Source organism: Apteryx rowi, unplaced genomic scaffold (assembly GCF_003343035.1).
Source record: "Apteryx rowi isolate R43461 unplaced genomic scaffold, aptRow1 scaffold_174, whole genome shotgun sequence".
Classification (NCBI taxonomy): Eukaryota; Metazoa; Chordata; class Aves; order Apterygiformes; family Apterygidae; genus Apteryx; species Apteryx rowi.
The window spans coordinates 427,459-453,697 of NW_020448019.1; the positions used below are offsets into that span (position 1 = coordinate 427,459).

At 41.2% G+C, this 26,239-nt stretch overlaps 1 protein-coding gene across 1 annotated transcript in view; it reads right to left on the bottom strand.

The window, feature by feature from the left end:
• IL1RAPL2 (interleukin 1 receptor accessory protein like 2) overlaps positions 1-26,239 on the bottom strand; it is a 456,662-nt gene that overhangs the window by 161,758 nt on the left and 268,665 nt on the right. The window contains exons 5-6 of the mRNA XM_026061041.1: positions 21,192-21,378; positions 15,210-15,363 (exon numbers count right to left, since the gene is read on the bottom strand). Coding sequence (XP_025916826.1) covers positions 15,210-15,363; positions 21,192-21,378 — 341 coding nt within the window. The remainder of the gene's footprint in view (positions 1-15,209; positions 15,364-21,191; positions 21,379-26,239) is intronic.

The following is a 26,239-nucleotide window of genomic DNA, read 5'->3' on the forward strand; positions in this document are numbered from 1 at the left end:
GCAGAGCTGTCAGAGTCCTGGCAGAGCCACACTCTTCTTGTTCCAGATGCCCCTCTTTTCCAACTTAGGAAGAAAAACAAGCATGTTAGTGTATTCCAGAGAAGTCGTAAGGGCATATACAGCTTAGGGCAAATCAGAGCCTTCCCTGCCAAAAGCTAGAGCCAGTTATGGCTCAGGATGGGGCAACTCAACTATCCACAACTGGACTGCTAATGTGATATATACTCTATTCACATGAAAAGCCATCTGGTGTTTGAATCCAGTCTTCTTCGATACACCCAAAGGCCTTTTATCATCCCAAGCCATTATGAAATTATCTTAGATCAAATCCTGGCAGACATGTATCCACACTACAGATTATCAACACAACTGGCACCAGCCAAAATGAAAAAATCAGAGCGCCCACAGGACAAACTGCCTTTTAGTAGCAGAAATAGTACTTTTGGTGCATAGCTTGGCTCTACCAGAAAGAACTAGAGAAGAAAACAACCCAAAGCTGCCTTACAAATGTACAACCATCTTGTTTATTAATTTTACTGTTTAATCTTTTTGGTTTGCAAATCTATGCCCTATATTTCCTGCACTCTCTCAGAGTACTTCAGCCCACAGGGCTTGTCATAAACAATACCTTTGAGAGCTTTTCATTTTAAGCCAAAGAAAAAGATGAAAAGTTAAATCACTTACCATTCCCTTCCCATYGGCTACAAATGGATTTTACTTACTGAAAACTTGCTTGCATTGCAAAACCACTCAGCACATACAGTAAATAAACCAGTCCATGAAAGTCTAATGTAACCTAGTAGCTACCTATCTTTTGAATTAAACTGGAGTTATAAACACCTACACAAAAATGTAGTTGAACACTTATTTTTCTCCTGCTTACAAGAGGTCAATCAATACAATCAAAGACAAAAAATAGCTTGGTTGGTCCTGAGAAAAATTCAGAATATGTATTCCATCCTGCTCCACAGTATTAAAGAGAGGAGGTTACTTAAAACACCAAACATGTTTTTGTGTGTCCTTTCAACTTATAAACTGCAAGGCACAGAACAAACATCGGTAAGTTATTAACTTCAGTCTTCTGGTGAACATCATATGAGTAACAACAGAGCCTGCAGCAATACTACCACTGTCAGATCTCATAAGCTAAACAGGGTCAGGCCAAACAGGCACTTGAATAAGACACCTTTGAGGATCTAAGTGCAGCAAGAAACAGTGCTGACAATTCAGCAGTGGGCACTATTCCTTCCACAGCACGACTTTTCATCTCTGATATTCAGCCACAAGCACTCTGCAGCATAAACCAGCTTGGAAAGGCTTCAGCACCATGCAAAGAAAACATAACCCTCATCCCCAGCTAAAGGTACTACAGTTCACCTACTAAAATTTCTCCAGTCATTTCAAAGGCACTAGATACTCTTTGCTTCCTGTCCTCATGCCTTTGTTATGAGACAAAACATTATTCAAGATTTGCAGTGTTTCTCTGGGAGGGTGGGAAGGCTGCATTTTAGTGGGTGAAGCAATCTGTTCACACGTGTGCATCTATTTTACCATTAGCAAAATGGTTTCGGGGCAGTGTTACTCCATGTCTGTGCATCTATCTGTCTATCTATTATTAATAAAGAAGAATGAGCACCCAGCCTACATTTTCATGATAAAGGAAGCCTCTTTTATATAGGAAATGAAAATGTAGAAATTTATTTCAATGGCTGTGCTTTACCTCACTGTTGTGGGCAAAAAAGCCACAATCCTATCATTTACACTAAATCACCTCTGCTACTGAAAGCACAATACACGTCGAGAACGTACCTGGAGCTCAGCAGCTCCCAGAATAAAAGGCAGCTCTTACAGGGGGAGCTCACAGCTGACATTTACAGTATATAGCAAATGATTCAACAAGCTATAGTTGCTGTGCACAATGACAGATCATTGGATAAATGAGCAACCGATAGCAAGTGTGGAAATCTTGGCTGTCCACATCAATAAATTAGACAATACCAAATAATCAATGCTACAAACTGCAAACTGCTGATTTAAGGCTGAAGGAAAAAAAAATAGATGATGCTCAAGAACATGACGGAGAACCAGGGGGCATCACAGGTCAATAAACACTAACGTTAGTTGTCATTCTAATTACTTTGCATGTTCATAMGACAGGAAGGCAGTTTGTGAAGCTGTAAGCAAAGCGCCAAGAGAACTGACACTATATATAATTCATAGACTGCAGCATATTGCTACATTTCTCATCGCCCCTAAAACTTGTATCTTACTGTAATTTCTCCAGGAAATACAGAGGTAACACTTAATGCTTAGCTTCCAAACTCATTTTTCACCAGTCCCGACATTAACAGGTCACTCTGTTGAATGAGAAAGTCATTGATTGGGGTGGCTGAAAGCAAAAGCGCTTTTACCCTGGTGGGTTCATTGCGTTGCCACCTCCACAGCTGTGCAGYTCCCACGGCTCGCGCAGCAGCTGCAAAGGGCTTGCGCACCCTTGGGACGCRGTCGATCCGCAGCTCGCTGCCTTCGACGAGGCGCTCCTGAAGCCCGCACAGCGCGGCCCATCTACCGCACCGTGCTGGGCGATGGGTGAAAAGGAGACGCTGAACGACAGAGCACAACCGCCTGCGTYGCGGCGCCCGGGGAAGGGGCGCCCTCGCCGTGCCGCTGCCGGGCCCTTGCACGGGTTTTCCTGCTGGCTCTTCGCAGACGCGGAAATCTCTGTGTCTCACTGGGTTTGGGCTGGTTCCATAAAGGGCACTGGGAAAGAGGCAGAGAATTCGCCCTGTTTTCCAGATGTGGCCACCAAAAGCAAACRGCCACATCGCTGTTCCTGGATCACCCCGGGTTCGCCCGAGGTCGCTACGAAACCCACAGCRGCAGAGGGAAGGAGCGGCTGCCGGAGAAGGCAGCGCGTCCTGCTCACAGACGCGCGCTCAGCCGGCTGCCGCACTTAACGGGATGCTGCTGGCCAAACGTGTAACTCGTCAGAATCAGAACTAGAGCTTTAAGATAAATTACTCTAAGAAACAGAAACCTAATATTTACAAAACAAGGACCTTGATAAATACTAATACAAACCACATAAAATATATCACAGGAAAACTCTAATTTTTGGCACTTCCTATGTGTTGCTTTTAAATAGACTGTTATTTCTGCAGTGGTTTGAGGACCCAGCTGTGAAATTTATTTCCTGGTCTTTTAGTACCATATTTGTCAGCACTTGACCCATTTCTGACTTGGTTTCTGTCACAAAAAGGAAGGCTTCCTTTCAAAAATCAAAATACTATGAGATATAATGCATCATTTACATAAAAACATAGCAGAGGAAATGCTGAGAACAATATCTCCCACTAACGTTCTAGCGGGAACTAAGGTTCCCAGTAAAAATTCTCAGTATAGAAGTTCTCAGTAAAAACATTATTTGGGGAGGTACTTTTCTGTCCTTTTGCATTTAATGAAAAAGCAATTCCCTGACACTGCATCAAGACATTGCAAACAGGGAGAAGGGATGAAGCCTTGCTATGTTACAACAGCAAGAAAATGTCACTCTGGATATGAGGTGAATGGTACATATTTTAACATGGCAACATTAGAAGGAAACAGGGAGGATTTTCTGTTCCTAAAAGCAATTTGTAGCATCCCTTCCAGAAGCACAGAATTTCTGTAAKTTTAACTTGTCCACTTGAAGAATTCTCTTCTAAATAAAAAAAGTGCTTGCTTTTGACATTTGTAATAGCTGTAGTCGCAAGCAAATTGCTTTTCTCTTCTCCTTCTGTTTTTGTAAATATTTTTCCCACAACCATATGTTTCTCTAGAATTCAATTATTCTTTCTTTTGGATGAAATATTGGTAAAGGTCCGTGATACAAGAAAATGCTAAAAGCTGTTCTCCGGAAGGAAAGCAGGCCTTGCAGCCTTCACCACTATAAACGCAGCCCACTGGCCCATGGCCCCTACTAGCCCCAGGGATCGCAATGCTACTGTCAGGCCCTGTGAAAACCTCACTAGCCGATTATCCCCCCGCCCTGCTAAGCGGAGTTTGATGAAGAGCTGAAAATGCTTACTTTCTTTCAAGCTTGGCAGCTCTGATCGGTTCATCATCGCATCTCAGTTCCCGAAACCTGAAGCGCAAGGCCGCGCGCAGGCAGGGCACCGCGGGAGCACCGCGAGCCCCTGCTCCCCAGGTCCCCGTGGCTCAGACCGGAGCTTGGGCCGAGCAGCCAGGGTTGAACATCTACTACGCACTTACTCAGGAAGCATTTTGCACGGTGATTTGCCATCTGCATTACTGAAGAAGGCAGGGAGTTACGACATAAGGATAAAAATAGCTTGTTAAGTACAAAATTGGGCTGTACAGTAGCAAGTGCCAGTGTGCTCTGACTGCACTCAGCAGCTCCAGCGAGGGTACCGAGGACAGAAGTTGGGTGTCCAGCTGGAAACAGCACATTTCCTGCCAAGGAAGGGCTGTAGCTCGAGCAYGCACGGGGTAAGACCAGGGACAGGCACTCTGGCCATGCGTCAGAAGCAGAGAGCAATGCCAGCCCCGCGATTCAAGTGACCGTTTCTCGTGGCAGGGGCGACGGGTGGGCTGCCAAGCCAGAAGGGAAGGCAGGCAGGCAGGCAGGCAGGCAGGCAGGCAGGCAGGCAAGGCCGGTTCCCGGGCCCAGCAGCTGGAGGCGGTTGCAACACCACATAAGAGGTGATGCGCTTCTCGTGAACCCTCAGTGGGGAAAACTTTTCATTTGGAGATGTGGAGCTAAAAAAGGAGCTCTCTAGAAGGAGGAGTTCAGCAGCTGTTTCCAGGAAAAGAGAAGCAGCTCTAAATGCAGCAAATTCTTCCCATCCCCGTCAGCAAACCCTGCAGGACAGGGTCACTCCCACCATATACACTTCGACAACTTTTACCTTGAGGTGATTCTCAGCCTGTTTCATCAGGAAAATGCAGAGGCTGCTTTAGGCTTTCTTTGAAATATTTTCTGCTTTATTTGAGACAATAAGCACATTGACCCATGTTTGAAAATAGATATAAACACRAGAGAGGGAAGCTAGCAGCACTCATCTGGTCAAAAATTGCAGTGAATATACCCCTGCAAACCAAGCACCTCCCAAATCCTAGGRGTTAGGTGAGATGGTTAGTGTTGATCAGGGACTATAGTCTGCATTTGGTGAAAATTCTGGCATTTTGAGAGAAATTTTCTGTGAAATATCAATTCTGAAAATTTTTGGAATAGGAACTACCAAAACATCTAATTTAGGAATGCAGAAAGACTCTAGTAATATACCTGATTAGCTATAGGCATCATTAAAAACCATACATTCACAAATCAAATAAAAACCTATCAGGTCCCCAATCAGAAGTGGTGTGGCAATCAAAACAGAATGAAATAGGAAATACAGAAGGTTGCAATAGGATCTTTCACGTTAAAATTATGAAACTGAAACTGAGACATTTCTACACAATATTCTAATCAACACATTACTGCCTTATTGACGATAAAATGATGACAACAACAGAGATTTCATCCCACTCCCAAAGAAAAGGCTCTGGAGCTTACACTGCCGAGCGACAAGGGGAGCGTGAGAGCTCCTGGCTTCTCCCGTGCCCCAGAGGCTCCGTCCGCCCTGCACGGCGCCGTGCCAGGCAGAGGTGTCAGCCTTTCCTCGGGTACCACAGCAGTACAAACACGTTAACCAGCTCTGCTGAAAAGCTCCTTCAGCCTTAACTGCGAAATCCCTACAGAGCAGAGCCTGCGTGACAGGTAGGTCCTTAGCACTGTACCTCGTGCTCCAAGAACCTACGCTGAATACATCATCTTTATCAAAAAGAGAATCCCAAATCCTTCAACAAGGAAACCAAGGTTGTCACTACGTGCTGTTGTGATCGGTGTCCAGGACGCCTGTCTCTCATGTCGTCCCCTCCCCCTTTTTTTTTAATGTATACCCAGATCCCATTTGCACAGCAATATTCAGAGCTCAGCAACCTTTTGGAGCTAAACTTTTTTTTTTGGATAAATAACTACACAAGCAATACTGAAGCACTGCATAAATTCATTGCAGATTCACTAAACTGCTTGTGCCAAAAAATAATACTCTTGGGGTAAAACCAGAATTAAATGTTTTGAGATTTTTAAACAAATAACAATTCTTGTGTTTTACATTTAGAAAGTAAAACTCATAATAGCCTGAATTCCAAGTGAGATGTTTCAGTTCAGTTCAAATAAACTTTTAATTTTACTTATCAGCTTTTGCTGTTGTTGCCTTTGGCTGATAAGCCAAAACTGTCACCATGTCATTTGTGTGACTGTTGCTAACACCCTACCTATTGTAAACTGACGTGGCTAGGAGTGCACAGACAGACAACTGCAGGCGTAAATTTGTCACTGACCAGCAGCTCCTTGGCACCTGCCAATGTGTCATTAGACCCTGGGTATGCTATTAATGTGAAATAGCACACCCAGTTTACAGCGGGTTAAAAATGTGCAGAAAAGCAACTACCACAAAGCAGTAGAATTACTGTGAGTTCATACCCTCACTTGCTCTGTGAGAGCTTCGCTCTGTGTCTGTACCTTGAGCTGCTGGAAACTATGACTAATTGCTTGCATTTTTAAATCCAATTCACCCCCTTGGTGCAACAACAGCAAATCACCATCAATTGCTTGTGCTCATAAAAGGGTCCCAAACACGCAAACAAAACCTAGGAGTAACAGCAGGTGTAATTTGAAAAGTGGGCAAAGTAATGAGATTTGAAAGAATTTAATTGAAAAACTATGAGCAAATAGTGAATTCAAGCAGAATCATTCAATTCATGTATCCATGTGGAATAATTTGTCATTTACGATGGTCAAAACAAATATTGCTGTATAAATGACTTTTAGAAACAGCCAGGCCTTTTAGCAGTCTGTAAGAAGAATATGATGGAGATGAAGACAGAGTGCGGTTGAAGGCAACTCAGAGGACAGGGCTGCCGGATAGAGTGGCCCAGTAATTCCCGTATGTCACTCCAATTCATCACTAGCAGTTTATGAAGTCAGCTGGATGGCTACCTTCTGCTGTCAAACTGGAAAATAATCCCCTGGTTCAAGTTCACAAATCACTTCTTTGCACAGGGAGCAGAAAGGGCAAGGTGAAATCTCCCGCTAACAGAGCTGTCCATGGAAAAGCACCTCGCCGCAGGACGGCACATCTGCCGGGGAGCCGCTCGTGCCCGGCACAGGAGAGCTCGCCGCTTGTGGAGGAGGGTCGCTCCTTCCCCAAATTCCTATCACACCTGGAGAGACACCGTGTCCCGCACTGCGCTGAAATGACACCCATGCCAGGAACTGGGTTTATGAAGGGATGACATCTCTGTGCGAGATGACAAGGCCACATTTGCCCTTTCTGCGTTGTTATAAGCTTGTCTCTCTACAGACTGGTAAACGGGAAAAATACTGAAGCAACAGGCGAACATAACAGGTATTTTTCTCAATTGCACCTTTCCCTCCCAAAAGCTATTGAAACATTGCTATATATCAGACAGGGTGAATTGGCTGGTAGAGAGTTGGGGAAGGCAGGTGGTAGCCTAAATTGACTTTCAAAAACAATACAATCCTTTATGGTACTTTTTTACCTGAATAGTACTGGCATTTAAAAATATGAAAAAATTATGATATTGCTGAATATCTGTAATTTTATGTTAGTATGTTCTTACCATCTATTTGAGTATACTTTAATGTATACTCTAACTAAACAGTGAGAGCTCTTGTTAGATTCTTAGGTTTTAGAGGCTCTGGAGATTAGAAATTGAATAAGGTCATATGTGCTAATCTCACTTGTTTGTCCACAACAAAGCTGCCAAGAAGCAAAGCGAAAATGCATAATTTTCTTACATAGACTCAAAGGGTTGCATGCTACTTGATAAAAGATAATGCTGTTGTCATGTTTCTTCAGTGAAACAGGCTGACAAAGCTTGTTTCACATCTGTCTGCATAATATAACAAAAACACAAAAAAATGGTGATGAAAAAACTGTTTTGYTAATGATCTATTATTACTAAATGCACCCAAACACYAAGATTTAAGCATGTCTTACTGGTGTTTTCCATAAAGGAACATAATTCAGRATTTTGTCCTTTTAAGTATTTTGTGTCAAAATATTTTTGAATATATTTTATATTGCAAGCTGTTTCCTTACTGCCCCCAAAGCGCTATAACCTCTGAAACCTTTTATCATCCTGCTTGCTTGCATCCCTTGCTTGCTGCTTAACCATCTTAGCCATAAGATGACCTTGCCAGCCACATACAGTACTTCATGTCTAACTAGCCCTTTCTACAAATTATTTGTGCTCTGCTTATCCATTAATACAACYCAGATCCCTTTTGCTTTCTTAACCATGGCCAGACATTATGTTGATGGCTTTAAGTTTCCATCTACTACTCCAGAGGCTTGTTCTTACAAGTATCTTGTAGCAGCTAATAAATACCATGGCTTAGTCAGAGGAAGAAGAAAGGGAGTAGGAACTCCCCATTTGCACCTAAATAAGCCATTGAGATCTTCAGTTTGAGTCTGCAAAAGCAAGAAGGAAAGACAGGGGCCCGAGCTGAGGAAAGGCAGAGCCTGGGATGATGCTGTCCTCGCATCTCTCCCATGCGCTGGCCCAGAGCCATCCTGCAACAGTCCCTGCACTCACCCCAGCACAGGAAGATACACCTTCTAATAACACTAATGACTTTGGTGGAAGTTTGCATGAATAATGACTGGATAACTAACTAATAAAAGCAGGGCTTTGCCCCTAATCAAAAGTCTCACCTAACAGACTCTACTTAAAATACATGCTTAGGCAATGCTAATACAAACAGCAAATACACAGTCATTCTTCGCTTAGTCTGCCACTGCCCTCTTGTTTGTAATTACCTTTGATCAGGCTACCTTACGGGATCACATCTTCAGTAAAGCTGCTGCCTTAGTCTTGAATATCATTAACSCTTCTGACTACCTGTTCCAACAGCAAGTAATAATGCTGCTGCTGGCTCCTGTATCTGAAAATTTTCCTGAAGTTTTCCAAGATGCAAACTTCAAGTGCAGCATTTATTCTGATTTCAAGTTTTACTCTTTAAGTGCTCATACTCCATTTATACAGGAATACCAATTATTTTATATCGCCATTGCCGTAACTACCAGAATCTCCAAAGAGGAATAAAAATTTATGATGTGCTAGACGTGATGTGACTGTACAAAAGGTAAGATACTTGTCTTACAATCAACAGGAACATATGAACCAGGATTTAGCAAAAACTGGATAAACTAGTCAAGTATTTTTGACAAGTATTTGTGTACCAATGCCCCCAAATCTGCCATAGTCACACAATTTGTTTGTTCAGTTGCCTGCATTATTTTACTGGATAATGATCGTTGAAATCTTAAATGGCTTTTAGTTTTTCCATTTGAATCGTCTCAGAAACAACACTGGGCATTCGCTTTGGAGCTCAGTACCAGAATGAACCACCACTCAGGTGCCATTGCTGGATGTTATTTGGAGACCTAACAGAAGATGCATCCACTTCCTTGCAAAACATAGCCTGTCCAAAAACCTAGCACAGCTGCTTTCACAAGATTAGCAGGGCCAATCTGTTGCACAAAGAGGTTTGAATATTTACATGGCCTGTATCTGAGTTTTTGGATCTTCTAATTTTCTTTAGATATACAATCCTCATTCAGTACAAACAGTTGTATATCTATACATATCCTGTACAAATACTGGTCATTTCTTCCTACTCTTCTCCTCACCAATTCTGAAAGATACTGTTTGGAGGGCATAAACATGGCAAATATGGCAAYTAACAGGAAAATAAATATCAGATCATCTTCTATCACTTCTCCATGTGCAATTGCTACAAAAGCAGACCTCCATTCTACATGTTGCCTATTTACAACATACATCCATATTGCAGCCAGAGAGGACTTGCAGTAAATCACTTCACTGACTTCACTGGTATTTCAAGCATTGCATACTTCAGTGAATGTCTGAAAGGACGCAGGAAATCTAACCCAAGGCTCCTCTCCCGACACGGCAGTACAGCTCTCCTTGCTCGAGGGGGCTGTGCGGTAGCCTGTTTCACTGTCAGAATAACTCTTTACTCTCATAACAATTTCAGGTTACCATGGCTGCCAGCAGTGACCAACAGGGTCTTGCTGTTCAAAATCTATATTGTTAGAGGAACTCAGGCACTTGTACCATAAATGCCAGTTCAGGCATGTTAATAAGTAACAGTAATAGAAACAGCATTAGAAAGTCTCTGCAGAGCAAAGAGCCGCCGAAAACAGTAGGCAAGATCATCTTCTCCACATCTGCATTACAGGCGAGCAGTGATAATGCTGTCACGGCTTTGCTGCTAAGCCTTCACCAGTACTCACTGACAGTGATTTCTACAGWGCAGCAGGTTCAACAACCTGAGCTCAGGTCTAATCCTAGGCTCCTCTTGGTGTAGTAATGTCTTTTGATGAGAATTCATTTTCAGACAAGGGAATAACGTGGCCAAGTGCCCCAACAATCTGCCCTGAAGGCTCTCATTCCTGCATTTCCTTGCAGTTATCACAGCTTGCAGATGGCCTTCAGAACAGATAGTGGCAGAGACACGGTCTCGAACACTATACTAAGATACATTCAAGTCAGAGGGAGCCCTGTTTTTTACATTCTCATGCCCAGGTTTAATGGAACCTAAACTTACTCCTCACTATTTTATCTGTTGTGTCGTGACCACAAGTACAGAGAGTTCAAAGAGAAGTAGACATGATCACACTCCCTCTGAAAAGGTGGCACTGACTGTTTCCTCGCAGCAAAAGAGCTTTGCATTAATTTTGCTGCTAACATTGCTTGGCTCTGTGATAGGCTTTCCTCTTTCACAAAAAGAAAGCCACAGCACTTGGCAGCAAACGTGCTTTTGGCTTTGGCTGAATTGTACCAACTATTTGCTGAGAGAAGTTTTCAGTCAGATGGCTGGACTTCACCAAGCCCCCTACAGAATGGACTCTTGTACCACAGGGACACTGCAATTCAGTAAAAATAGGTAAGATAAAAAGTGTTAGACTATTAACACATCTCCCTGAACAGATGGTAAGCCAGATGTCCCACAAGAATTAAGGAAAAATCTGTCTTAACAATTTACTCTTTTACTCCATTTGATCTTCAGCTTCCTGTTTTGAGGGGGATTATCTGCAATCYATTGGCACATCAACATCATCTTGGTCCTTACACATATAGCTCCAGTCAGATGATGACAGAGAAAATATTCAGACATTTGGATGAAGATCTCTCTGTGATGAATACAGGTTGTATGTGTACATACAGCTATAACAGTGCTTACAATTAGCCTACGGGCAAGCTAGTCCTACTGACCGAGTGCCATTAGGCCACTGCTATAGGTCAGCACAACAACCACCTGCTGCTGTTGTACAGAAGCCTGCAATACACTGCAGAGAAGTCAGATGGCCAAGGGACTAGGTCACAGATCAAATATAAGTCAATAGGTATTTGTTTCAAAAAAAAAAAAAAAAGGCCACTCACATTCTTCTGGGATGTATCTGCACAAGTGTCAGGTCTCAGCTAGAAGATGGTTTCCAAATTTTAAGGAAGATAGAGCGAAATTAGAAAGAAGCCAGAGAAAAACAAGGATGATAAGATGTTTATGATCTAACTAGGAAGGTTGAAGGAAATGAGTTTGGTCTAGGAAAGAGGGGACAATAGTCTTCAATATATAAAAGGCAGTTGTAAAACTGTTCTCAACATCCGCTAAGGACACAGGTATCTTCTTAATTGGTAGAAGAAAGTATCTAGGTTGGATTACAAAAAAAGTCTTGTTTTTAAAGATTAATAAACCCTGGAACAGATTTCCAATGGGACTGTGAAAGCCTTTTCACTGGGCATTTCCAAGACAAGATGAAAACAGACATATGTCAGGACTGGACTAAGTAAACACAAAACTTAAAAGGAGGGCAGGCCCACCTGATGTTGATGCCCCTTCCAGATCAAGGTCTTTATGTTTAGTAGCCAGACAAGTCCAATCTTAAATGGCTGCATCACTTAATCTTTTGTACAGTTAGCTTTTTATAACTGTCTACTAAAATATATTGCACAAGAGGTTTGATAGAATTCCTGGTGATTGGAAGAAAGCAAATGTCACTCCTATTGCCAAAAAGGGCAAGGAGGAGCATCTGGGAAACTACAGGCTGGTCAGCCTCACCTCGATCCCGGGGAAGGTGAYGGAGAAAATCCTCCTGGAGGTCATTTCTAAATATACTAAGGACAAGAAGGTGATTGGGAGTAGTTCGCATGGATTTATGAAGGGGAAATCATGCTTGACCAACCTGATAGCCTCTACGATGAGATGACTGGCTTAGAGGACGAAGAAAGAGCTGTGGATGTTATCTTGACTTTAGTAAGGCTTTCAACATTGTCTCCCCAACATCCTTATAGACAAATTAATGAAGTACAGACTAGATAAGTGGATTGAGGTGGACTGAAAACTGGCTGAACTGCCAGGCTTAATGGGTTGTGATCAGCAAAATCTAGTTCAGCCGGAGGACAGTCACTAGTGGTGTACCCCAGGGGTGAATACTGGGGCCAATATTGTTTAGCAAGTTCATTAGTGTCCTGAATGATGGAAACAAGTGCACCCTCAGCAAGTTTGCTGATGATACAAGACTGGGAGAAGTAGTTGATAACACCAGAGGGTTGTGCTGCCATTCAGAGGAACCTYGACAAGCTGGAGAAATGGGCAGAGAGGAACCTCACAAAGTTCAACAAAGGGAAGTGCCAAGTCCTGCACCTGGGGAGAAATAACCCCATGCACCAGTACAGGTTGGGGGCTGACTGGCTGGAGAGCAGCTTTGCAGAGAAGGAGCTGGGGTCTTGGACTAGTTGAACATGAGTCAGCAGTGTGCCTTTGAGGCAAAGAAGGCCAACAGTCTCYTGGGCTACTTTAGAAAAAGTTTTGTCATCAGGACAACTTCTATTCAGCACTGGTGAGGCCACATACTGAGTGCTGTGTCCAGTTGTGGGCTCCCCAGTATGACAGAGACATGGGACATTGGAGCAAGYCCAGCAAAGGGCCAAAGAAGACTAAGGGAGCGGGAGTGTCTGTCATACAAAGAGAGGCTGAGACAGCTGGGACTGTTAAGCCTGGAGAAGAGAAGGCTCAGGGGGATCTTATTAATGTGTATAAATATCTGATCAGAGAGTGTAAAGAACTGAGTGAAGTGTATGAGTTTTCTTTGACCCACCCATAAAGACCGAAAGCTACTTGCAAATAAAATTCACAAACTGAAACAAAACACAAACAGAAGAAACTCTGTAAAACACCAAGCTATAGGACAATATTCCTAAGTGGTCTTATCTATTAAATTTATAGCTCTTATCCATATAGTCAGGCTTTCATCTACAGAAACTTACTAGCCTGTTGCAGATATCTAAAGAGATTCAAACAGCAAACACATAGAATTAAATATGTCTCCCAAACACTTAAAATTGGGAAAAGGTATTTGGTTAAAAATCATCTACTGTTTATGTAAATGAAGATGATTTCTTTTCTCCTGCTGTGTTATTTGCTGCTGTGTGTCTAACACTGATTATGTAACATACTAACATACATGGCTTTTGTAAATTAAACAAAATTTAATTTAATATGAATAGCACACCAAATTACAAGGCTAACAGTCTCTTCATTCTCAAGCATTTTGCAAAAAAAGAACACTATCATATTCCATATTTACATATTTAATAATTCAGGTTATAAACATTTTAATAGAACAAATAACTCCAACATCTGCAACAGTTAGTTTAGGGCAAATACATTAAATTGTGAAGTATGAATATACCCGAGTGTTCAAATAATGAAGAGAAGGTATGAGTCCTTGCAAGGTCATGATGAGAGAGAAAGAACAGAGTATCTGTTATCTACAGAATATTCATCATGTGGAATTGAATTAGATGCACCTAATTTTCACTTTGTCAAACTTATTTCATATTCAGGTTGAAGACCAGCATGCTACCAAGGATAGCAACTACTCACAAGGTAGGTATTACATCTTCATTTGACAGGTTTGGGGTCAGGTAGGTCAAATCAATACTTTAGAGATCTGTCCATGGTCAAAAATGGACAACAAAGAATCACATGATATATGAGTCTGACACTCAGGGAAAAGAACTCATTTAAAATGAGGAATTAGGATAAGAAAAGACAAATGGATTTCGCTTACAATAAAGGGAACAACTGTATTTCAAGAACACATTAGAAATATCATATAGACTAATTCAGTTTGATATAAGAAAGAGAAATTCCACTTATCACTGCTTCAAGCAGGACTCCATTTCCATCAATATGCTGAAACACAGATGGGAAAACACCTAACCATTTATTTGTATGGTTTTGTGTGAAAGACCGAAAAAAACCCAACTATTTTCAGATATTTGGAAAGTTCCACAGACACTGAAGGCAAAATAATAATTATAAATGTCATACTCTACAGTGGAATGTAAAAGAATCAGAAATATATGGGTAGGTAGTTCTTTTCTAGCCATTCGTTTCTGTTACCTAACAAAAGGAGATGGAAACATACTGTTGATTAGTGGATACTCCATGAACTCAGAAACATATGTACTATGTATGACCTCCTGGGAAGCAGACTGCTTTCCCCCTAACAGTCAAATGTTCCTAGCTTCATTCTAGGAGCAGGTTGTGCCACATTCTTCACTGAGGACAACCCCTAGACTAGAAAAGTTGATTATCATAAATTAAACCAAAGATAAAAATATGGAACGATCATACAAAAAAATAAATTAATGACTCAGGATGACTCTTCTGGCTGTGTTTTATTCTGGAACAAACCTTACCAGAAGTCTGTTTTAAAGGTTTAGCCAACCTTCCCTCAGTTTAGCATGGAAGATGGGACCAAACCAGGGTCTGAATTCTTCTACCATATAGGGAGGACTTAGGTCTGTTCTACCTTTTGCTTTATAACTAGCATTTCCATGTTTTCTACAAAGCAAATAGCAGAAGAGGTCTGCAGCGGAATTCTACAGGAACCTGATCTACATTTCCCCCAGTTTGGGATTGCTTGTCTCTTGGGATTTGGTTTGGACTCATATCTAACAAAAACGTTTGTTGATATGTGCAAGCCACTTTTATTTCATTTAAAACTCAATTTTTTCTACTTGCATACAACAAAGGTTCTTACCAGTAACCTTCAGTTCAGTTGTTCTTCGTATAACCTTGCCTTCAAACTTCAGTTCACAGGTATAATTTCCTCCATCTTCTTCCTGGACCTCTTGTATTAAGAGAGTATTTCCCTTCTGAATTACAATGCTTCTCCACATTTTTGGCTTACATTCCTGCAGAAAAAAATCAAATGCCAAAATTACCCAGCTTGTACAACAAAAGACAGTGCAGTTTGTTCAGATTTTCAGCACTATACACAAGTAAACAACAATCTCAATATATTTTTCAATATATCCTGCAATTCAATTTCAGATATAATTTCAGACAGCATGGAGATCTAAAACTGGGATTAATTTGAAGCTATTGCATGTAAAATTAAACAGAAATGTTTTTAAGGTAAAAGAGCTCCCACTGTATCACATGGGCCATGTTTCATATGCGGTGCCCTGAAGCAATGGTGAAGTATCTTGTCTTTTTTATGATGAACAACTGCCAAGATGTTTATTTTACTTTAGGACAGATCATTAAAATACACCTTCTATTTGAAGGAAGTATAGAAAATGTCTGTTAAGAATTAGCCTGAAGGCAAACTTTACAAAGTTTCAGGCTAGAACCATTTACCAACAGAAAAAAACAGAAATAATAATAGCAGTTTTGTGAGCAAGAGAATTCAGGAAGTCTGGTTTCCTCTGGTCCTGTGTTTCCTCATTGGCTTCTCTGGCACCTGATGAGGTGTGAGCTCTGATTCAGTCTTTTCCCATTACTGGGCCCTCTGCAGCATCCCACTCCCATGTGGGTCCTCTGACTGCGTACGTGGTACTGATGGTCTGCAGCTCTCTCTGACTTCCCCAGGCAGACCTCAGCTGTTACTTAGCAAATTTAGGATCATCCTCATGAATTATGGTCCTACTGGAACAGCTTTTGAAGCTGCTTGACCCTTCCATAAAGTGCATGATACAGTGAACCCTGAGTGCAAGAAGCTCTCCCCTCCCTCACGTCGTGTACATTTGCACCTGTCTCTTTAATATCGTACTTTAGGATTATATGTGTATTGTCTCTCAATAACTTCAACATCAAGTCTGTTCAGTCTGCAGAGAAAATCATGGTTTCTCTCAAACATGGAGTCCTGCTGACAATTCTGCAGGCTCTGGTTAATTCTGCTGCCCAGAGCACACAAAGCAACACGATTATGGGCCAAAGAACCTTTAAGTTCTGCTCTATTCCCTCTCTCAGGTGGCAACACAGAAAAGCTCTCACACTGCAAGCAACAATCTTTCATCAGCTACAGCAAGCTCAACAATTTCAGAGATTCATGTAAAAAGTCAACCCATACCTATGCCCCATTTTCTGTTCTTGTCTGCAACAACACGGTTGGAAATAGAGCAAACAAAATAGAACAAAACCCTCTCTTAAAAAACAACCAAACAAGAAAGCATGCTGATTCGCATAGATACTCTGTAAGAGTGATCAGAATGGCACAAATTTAATTTTTTCCTCAGAATCCACAAATGTTCCAAATCCACAACATCAGTTTCTAAATTAAATGATAATAATAAGGAAGAAAAAAGATGGGACGGTAAGCTTTTGGCCTTGCCCCTGAAATACAAGGACCAAATTGCCTAATAGGCCAAATTTTAGTCAGTTACAAYGCGGTCAGATTTTGAATACTGAAACTGTGCAATTCCTTTGCATGTCCCTGAGTGTTCAGTTATCTTTCCTACTCCAAAGTACAGCTGTAAGGAAAGCACAGTTGGGTCTTGCACGTGAACTTTAGTTAACACTGATGCAAGAGAATGAACAGAAACCAGATCCCTGTCTGCTGTGCTAAGAGGAATCAGAACTTATTTTGGTTACTATATTAGACTAACACGGCTCGAGAGCTCCTGAGCAGGAAAATGCCATTATGCCCTTTCTGATTTGCACTCAATTTTTAGTCCTGTTCAAAGGTGTGATGTAACTGCATCAACCACCTGCTTGGAGTAACCAAACCTGAACACTGGGCAAAGACTACGATGCAGTTCTATTCAATCTTAATTTAGAAGGAAGAAAATGTCCAAAATACACAAAGCAAACATATTTCAGATGTGCATCCTTTCAGCRCAGCACTGAAAGACCCTATATGCTACCACTTTTATATTTGGTATTTAATTTGAAAACTATGGGAGTAAAGAGATTAAAAATCCCCACTTTTATATACTTTATTTTTTATATTCTACTTGTTTTTAATAAGGAGGGTGAAATCTTTACTACCCTAGAGATTAATGATTTAGCACAAAAACAATGCTTGCACATAGTGCAGTTTTACAGTGAAGAACTGGTCTATTGGAATTGTATCACTGACTTCCTAATYGTTTCTTTTCTTGTCCACTTAAAACATTTCATATTAAAAATGATTTATAAGCCTTTCTCTCTCAAATTTTAGCTAATTAATTTTCTTCTATTGACTACACAGACTTTCGAAATACATGTTGATAATGCCTGTTTAATTCTGCCTGTTTTTTCACAGACTAGTTCAACCTACAAAACTGAAAGCCAAAAAGAAGGAAGAAGAATCGTAACAATTTTTATTTTAAGCAACAAAAAGACCAATAAAAAAAACAGTCTTCATATTCTGAAGATAATCTAGATTTTCCTATCAAAGGTCTGCTAATTTCCCTAAACCAGTAAGTGCCAAGGTATATGATGGTTGCTCATTTAAACAATTTATTGTTCTTTTCTGCTTTTGCACCATGTTTAACTGATGGGAGAACCTGGAAGTTTCCTTTTACTAGCCTATTTTCCTTAGACATCTTAAATAGGTTTTTTTTTCAATAACTAGGTTGTTCATTATCATGCTTCTTTTTCTATTCCTTGACATTTTAAGTGGCAGCACCTTAACAACTCTAGTTTTTGTAGGGTAGACAACAACTACCTGTCCTTCACCTGCCATTCTGACAGCTTTCACAGCTGTTCCTTCAACCCAGTAACAGCAAAGAGGTGGTAGAGATGGATTAAGGCTTTACTTTCTAGATGTAATTCACTTTTTTTCCACTGCCAGTTGATTTTTCATGAAACTGCTCTTACTCTTAAATTCTGTTCATTCAATCTTGCCTTGACACATACATTTATTTCAAAAAAATCCTTATTCTTCTTGTCAAAACAGTTCTAACAGGCCTAATGGATCTGTGTGAACAATAATAATGGCATTAATTGTGGAAATCTTTAAAACCAGGTATTTCATACAGTATAATTCTAGCCAGAAGTGAAATCCGCACTACTGTTAAAACAAATCCTGATAGCAAATGTTTTATCACTACCTATTGGGTGTGCATGTAGAAATCTATTCATGCCTAATTATTTTAAGAGCATGTTTAACTTGCAGCTAACTCCCTCTAAATAGATGCAATTACTGGCGCTGATTCGTTAATCCCTCCACACAGAGAACTCTTCCGGAAGCAGGCTGAGCTCAGCACCCAGTGGGCTTGCCGCGTTAATGCCTCGTGTGACGGCAGTTCATTGGCCATAAGTCCAAATTCCCAGACTATCAGGGGACTGGCAGGGTCTCTCACGGCCACAGGGATTTCTCTTTTCAGTCAAAGTTATAAAGAAGGAACCCCATGGACTTCCTCATATTTATTTGTCTACTATCCTATTCTGGACAACTTATGCTGTCCCACTGGATAAAGATCTTCACTAAATATTCAACATAACGAGAAGCAACTGCCCTCTGAATGCCTCTGCAGCAGATTTACATGGGAAGATGGCTGATGGCACCTGAACGTATAGGTCACACTCAAAAACTGAGGATCCAGTGTGCTGTGTCTGGAAACACATACCTGCCTCAGGACATGAGGGTCACGTCCTAAACCAGAATATCACCTTACAGTATTCCCTGGGAGCTGGGACCTGCTTTTTGTTATATACATTGCTTCACACAGCACAGTCTTAAGTGCCACAGTGTGGTTTCTAGGGGTTACCACGGTATTCATCATATTATTTTGAAATTCAAGTAATTATCTCATTATAAATGAACTTATGCTTTTTTGTAGAGATGAATTTCTATTAACCATAATAAGCTTTAGAATATTTTTGAAAACCCCAGTCCAGGAACAGATTTCTCGGGATAACCTGGCATATATACCTTCTGCATAACATTACTATTGACATTTCAAATTACTGAGCTTCTTGACTCAAGTCTGATAGCACAGGTGTTATCTAGGAACTGAACTGATAGCTCTTTATCATTAATTATGAATAAGGAGGTATATGTAGTAGGTTATTCCATTATCGTCTCTTTTCATTATCAAGCCAGACTAAATGTTGTCGACTTTGATTGACTTGCAGTTATCATCAAATGACAATATCAATTCTGCTCAATCTCATCATGGCAATGACAGCTGTCACACTCCAGGCTGGTGTCACGCAGCCTGTGTGGGGAACCCAGATAACATGTGGGTTTAGGGAACAAAGACTTTTCCTTTCCCATTTTTGGTCAGCACAAGGCACCATTGATGTGGGGTTGTATGTGCATTTTCCTTAGACTGATTTCTACTCCGTGACAGCAGAAGATTACTCCTGCCAGATTATTTTTGTAGCGTGCTCTTGCAGAATGAGGAGATCTTCAGTGATGTGGTGTTCAGTAATGCATAGATAGAAAAGGCAGGAAACAGCGTAACCCTAGTACCTTCTTTTTTAAGATTTCAAACTTAACTGAATACATGTATTTTATGTATGAACAACACTGAAGATATCTACCCATATGCTGAGAGAAATACCTTTAATGGCTAAAAGAAAAACCTTGTTTATCTAACAGTGAGTTATGGCACATGTTTTGTTAGTATAAACTGGAACATGTGAGATTTCAGTAAAAAAATATAAATAGATAATAACTTCTAAAATTGTTCTTTTCCAATGCACCCTGCTAAAGAGTAAAAAAATCTGTAGCTCTGCACATATTACTTATTTCACCAAAAATAACCATTTTCAAAGAATGTTATCAAGGTTGCCCAACGAAGACCTCAAAACTTAGGATTTAACTGCTTTGTACATTATTGCCTTCATTACCTGAACCCAGTGTGTCCTAAACTCATCCTCTCGGATTTCTTTATTCCAGCAATTCGCACCCCATCTTCCAATAACCCCATCAAGCTCTTCCTCTTGCCCCAACATTTGCTGTTCTCTCCAGCTCTCATCTTTTTATGCCTCTCCATTGTTTCCTCCTACCTCCTCATACACTAGGGCTTTTCAAACATCAGACTCCTGTTCAGACCCAGGCGATAAGTAAAATTTGGCAAGACCTTCCTATGGTCTTGGTACCTGATGTTTTGCCTGACATCCTGCATTTTAATCATTCTCCTAGCCCCTTGTGGAGCTAGGGCACATCACCACTGTATCTGCTGCTGAAAGTGGTGTGTGGTACCACAGAGGCCTTGGGGAAGGTACAGCCAGCACAGTTACCTGCTGAGTAATAAAAGTACCTAACAGACCTCAGTAAAAATTAACAGACCTCAGTAAAATTACTCAATGAGCCTCAGCAAAAGTAAATGCATCTCTGTGAAATTAGCCAGCAGACTTTAGTAAAAATTAGCAGGCCTTGGTGAAATTACCCAATGGACTTCATAAAAACTAATTAGGGAGCCCTACTGAACTTGGTGGTGCTGATGCAACTTTGGCTCTGTTTTAGGTTSCCTCCCTTTGTTTCTCCTACAGTATGAGGTAAGCAGACATCCCACCAAGGTGGAAACTGTGGTACAGGTGCATAGTGGTGTGGAAACACGGTTAGAGGAATCATGTAACCTGCATCAGTTAGAACAACCTCATTGATATGGATTACTGTTGGCCAATTACCATGCTGGATAATTTTGTCTGTACTTTGGTTTACTTCTATAATACTGGGAGAGCATCCTCCATACCAGTCACAAACTGCTCAAGACTCAGAAAAGGCCATTTCTAAGTCTCTGACTGAAAGCACTGGCAGCTTTTTATAGTTTCAGTACAACAGCAATCACACAGCGATAGTTACCTTGTACCATACCACATCTGGCTCTTGATTGGCTGTTTTGTAATCCTCAATATCAGGACAGGAGATTGTCTTTCTCTTAGTGACTTCTGATTTTTCCAGATATCTGATCTTGCTGTTGTAGCAAAGCCCGGATTCATTCTCAGCTACCGTCAAGGACATGGACACCTTCATGCAATAAGTTGAGTTTCTGCAGGGACAGAAAGATGTTTCCATTTATCTTACTTCCTTTTTACCATGTTTCTTTCAGCACCATAAGTTTCTTCATTAAGCTCTCATCTTCATGAACACTTCGGGGACACATTCAAATGCTGACTGTCATATCATGCATTTCCAGCACCAACAAAGTACTAGAAGATGTAAAGACTCATTCCTGGTTTACTGTGAAGAACTCTGTAGTAAGTAGGCTGACAAGAGATCTAACCCAGCGTGGCAGCTCTTACAAGCTTGTAAGTCCACAAGCACTGAGACCTATTGCCATCTTTAATGTGTAGGTCAGGATGTATTGATTCATCATACTCCTGCTTCCTATACATGCTACAGACACTCCTCTCCCTCCTCCTCGCCCACCTTCAGGAGATGTCACTGCAGTATGCAGTACTTCATGACTGAGAAGAAGGCTTAYACTGTCCTGTGCTATACGTTAAAGCACATCATGGAGAAAGAATTCCTCCCTCTGAAGGAAATGCCAAATACRATCCTAGAGCATACAATATGCAGGAAGTCAGACTGTGTGGTTACACTGACACATTTTGGCCTTAAAATACTGAAAAATATAATCCCTTAGCTCTTAAAACCACTATGTATTCTATCACCAGAGAACCCTGATAGAGTTAAATTCAGAAGACTCTATTGTGAGCGGTCCAAATCCAGATTTTCTTAGTCTTCTCAATATCAGGGTATAATAAATACAACCAACCCAGCTTCCATGCCTCACAATCATGAAAACAGGGTTAAATTAAAATCCTCTCAGACTCACATCTCTAACAGAGTTACCAGAGACACAATAAAAGCTCAAATTGATATTTGTCATGGTGTTACTGTAACGCATTTACACTTTGCACAGGATTGTTGCAACCCAAACTGTCAGCTTCTGGTCTTCATTAGGTGTGATGGTGAACAGAGACCTTTAAAAGCAAACTACAAAGTACAAGCGACAGTATAATGAAGCTCTTCCTCCCATCATGCATCATTTTCTCATTTTAATTGACTGTGCTACAACCAAAAAAGCCTGGAGTAAAACTGACATGCTGGGTGGTTTCTCCCATCAAAGGGAGTTGAGGCGAGCTCTTGCAGAAGGTATTACCACTTCGCTACTGCTTCTTCTGCAGCAGCTCTGTTGCAATTAGGTTTAGCTGAGGTAAGAGGATGCCACTGCAGACAAAAATTGCCCCATGCATCTGGAAAAGGATCTGCCAGTCAAACCTAGACACTAATGATACTGGATGCTTACTCCCTCCAATTAAACTCATGACAATGCTTTTAATTGAAAATAAAACCCAACATACTCCCTAACAAATCTTTCTGATACATCATTTCAGCAACAACATGTCACCCTGTCAAGGGAGTGTAGTTAGGAAGAAAATAAAAAGGTCTGTAGGGACACTTCATCACGACTCTAAGCTTCATGCTAAACAAATGCTGACAAAACACGGCACAAATGGCTTCTTGTCAAAGGTGAGCCATGAGCACATATTTGTAGAAGAGAAGGTGAGGAGGCTTCTGGGCCAATCCTCAGAAACCTCCAATTTTCAGCATCATCAGAGTTACAAATCCAACAGAACCGCGCAAAACACTGGGTTCCTGATGCAGGTCCCGACATGGCCTTCTGCGGTGTTACAGCAGGCCTATTACTCCCATTTTTAAAAGGAAAACTGAGGCACAGAGAGATACAAGGAGAGCAGGACAGGTTACAGAGCTGAAGTCACCTGCCAAATTTCAGATTAGCACTAGATCAACTCTTTTGCCTTCCCACTGTCCACGGGAACACCGCATGCCAGTCTCAGTGGATACTGCAGGAAAGACTGAATTTGCCAGACGCCTCCTTCCCACTCCCTCCTGTTCAAAGTGTCACGTGTACATTAATGTAATGAAATCAGTGGATATTTTCCCTGTCCCCCATCTTCAACGGGAAAGGCTCTCTTTGCACTCTGCCATGTTCTGTTTCAGTTGAGAGCCTATTAAAAAGTCACATCTTCACAAACTACATAAATCACATTATAGTACCTGAAACAAAAGTTCCTTGGACTAAAAAAGTCATTTTAGGGGGGCTTTTCAGAAATACTTATGTGATTTAGGGAATACAAGTCAACTTTCCCGCAAACTACTCACTTTTGAAAAGCGTAGCCTTTTTTGTAGGAAGAAAGCAAGCATATTTGGAAAATATCAGTGCTTTGTAATAGAGCACCAAAAATCCACAAAATATGGATAAAATCACTCTGCATAGTCAATAGTGCTCTGCAATTACTATTTATTAACTTTCCTGAATGACTACGGGTATTACTGAGTGCAAATCAGGTCACATGCTCTCAGTCCTAATGATCCAGGCCAACCAAGAATAATGCCTTTGAATAGCTGTTCATTACTCGGTGTTATTTAATAGCACTGTATTTTCTGCTAACAATCTTGCATTATTTAGATTGTATTTTGAACAGTGCTGGAGGCTAGTTCTATTTAAAAATGCTTCCTGGAACCACATCCTAAAAATGTAGTATCCTTTTCATTAGTTACAATTAGAACTGAGTAGAATTGAGAAAACTAAGTGCCTTGCGAGCACCGTCACTTTTGTTCACACTCCATGACCGGGACAATAAATCCATTCAGGTTCATGATGAAGAAAGTCCTCATGAAGCCAACAGCAAGAGACTTGAAAGCTTTCTGAATGCTCCTTCACCAGCCACTTGCATTAGCTGTACTGCTAGCAATTCAAAAAGGGTAACTTCTGCAATTGCATGAAATCTACTGTCTGAAGCCACAGCCTTCCTTTAATCCACTCAGTTACCTTTCAGACACATGCAAAATGATAAAAGCAGTTTGGTCAAGCTCACTGTTTTTCTCAGCTTTGAAGCAGAAACCTGGGAGCCTCTGGTTACAGAAGACTTGAGCCATTCCTCTTTGAATTTGGCTAAGACAGTATGGATTTCATCAATCAGTCCTCTGCACAGGTGGTGAGTCTGTGGTTAGCTTTTCTTGGAGACTCCCATGGTTACCACTTTTCTATCAGTTGAGGTGAAGTGGAAAAGAGCTTCCTAAAAAGATATACTCTCTGTGTTTTAACCAGGCGATTTCCATGGTATTTGCCTTACGGTCATCCTGCCTTGCATTCGAGAGTATTTGAGATCCACCACTCACCTCCTTCATGGAGGGATCCCTACATTCATTTTACGTGGGGATTTGTAGATGAAACAATGAATTTTCCTACACAGCAAGAAACTTGTAATTTGAACTGGAATTTGGAGAAATATACGCCTTTCGTTTCACTGATGCATGGGAACAGGCCCTCTTCCCCTCTCGCGTGACCTGTGGCATAACAGGATCTCTAGAAGGTGACAGCTTGAGTAAGAAGTCAGGAAGAGGATAGCAGAGCAGTTGCTAGCCACCACTGCATTCTGTAACACCCATGGAAGCAGACAGGAAAATCATRGCGCAGGCCACCTCGCAGGTCGCTGGGGTCAGACTCATCTCCGGATGCTCTAGGAAGCCCATACAGCTGCTGCGCTAGGACTGATCTAGCTCTTCCTTTCCAATGGCTTTCAGGACCTCCATGTCCTCAAGGGCTCTCCTCAATGAGCTGCATTTGAATTGTTTGTGGTAAGGATCCTTTTTCTTTTTGGTAAGGATGTGTACATTGGCTGGCATGAATCCTACATTCATTGCTTTCCTCTTCTGCTTTTAAGAGCGAACAAATGGCCTATTACTCAGAATCATAAAATGGAGGCCTCACTTTTGTTTTCAATCTATGGTCAAGGAGCTTGGCAGGGGGAGGTCACTGCTCCCAGCAGTTTGGAGACTGGCAGGAAAGGTTTATATGACCACATTTAATGAGGGAGGCTGGAACACACAAAGAACAACAGGACCAACAAAACTAAGCAACTTGGATTTGCTATCATAGCTGATGAGGGAAATGAACAAAAAGGAAATATCTTCCAGGTAGACAGGGAAGATGCTGGAAGGTCTGTGGTAGTGATCTCAGCATTACTGGAATAGGAAAGAAGAGCTGCACATAAATAGAGAGTACTGGTGACTACATGCAGCCCAAACAAACCAAGACCTGGCAGACTGCAGACAAGCTACATGTAAAGCAAATAAGCCCATGAGTTTGAAAGTGGGTCTTTTAATGATTTTTCTTTTCTGAAAGGGTTCCAAACCATTCATGCTCCAGGAAAGTCAACTTCCAACGGTGTCAGTTTCTATAAGAGGTAGCGGTGGTCATATGGGGAATAGCAAGAAGGAAGAAAAGAAAGAATCACTCTGCAGTTCAGAGAAAAAAATTTATATTTTCATACCAAAACTAAGATTTGTAATTCCCTATTTCAAGGGACTAGTGCAAAACTGGGCCTACTCTCTGGARTGGATATGTGAAGAAGGATTTAGCTTTGCCACAGTTCAAAAAGCAGTTTTCCTTTGTTCTGGTGGCAAGGCATTTGTAATCCCCAGGCCACCTAAAACTGGCTCTGAACCACAAATTGAAACCAATTCAGAAACCAACAGAAAAAGAGAGGCAAAACCAAGGGAGTTTAACAGGTCTCAAAACAAAATCAAGCAAAATTGTGAGTTTGGCTTGACTTCGAAGCAAAGATGAGAGGGGAAAAAACAAGGAAACGGAGAAAGGGATAAGAAGGAAATCTGAAATTGAAGTTGCAATCCCAAAATAATTTTTCATCTAGTTTTGGATTCAACACAATTTATCAGCCCTAAGGCTGAAACAAATGAGAGGAAAGATTCATGACTCTGACAAAACTTTTTTTCTTTGTCATTTGTGGTTCTATCTGTAAGGGTGGTTTGTTAGAGGAGCCAAGTAAAAGAATTCTGCATCCAGCATGCAAGGAACC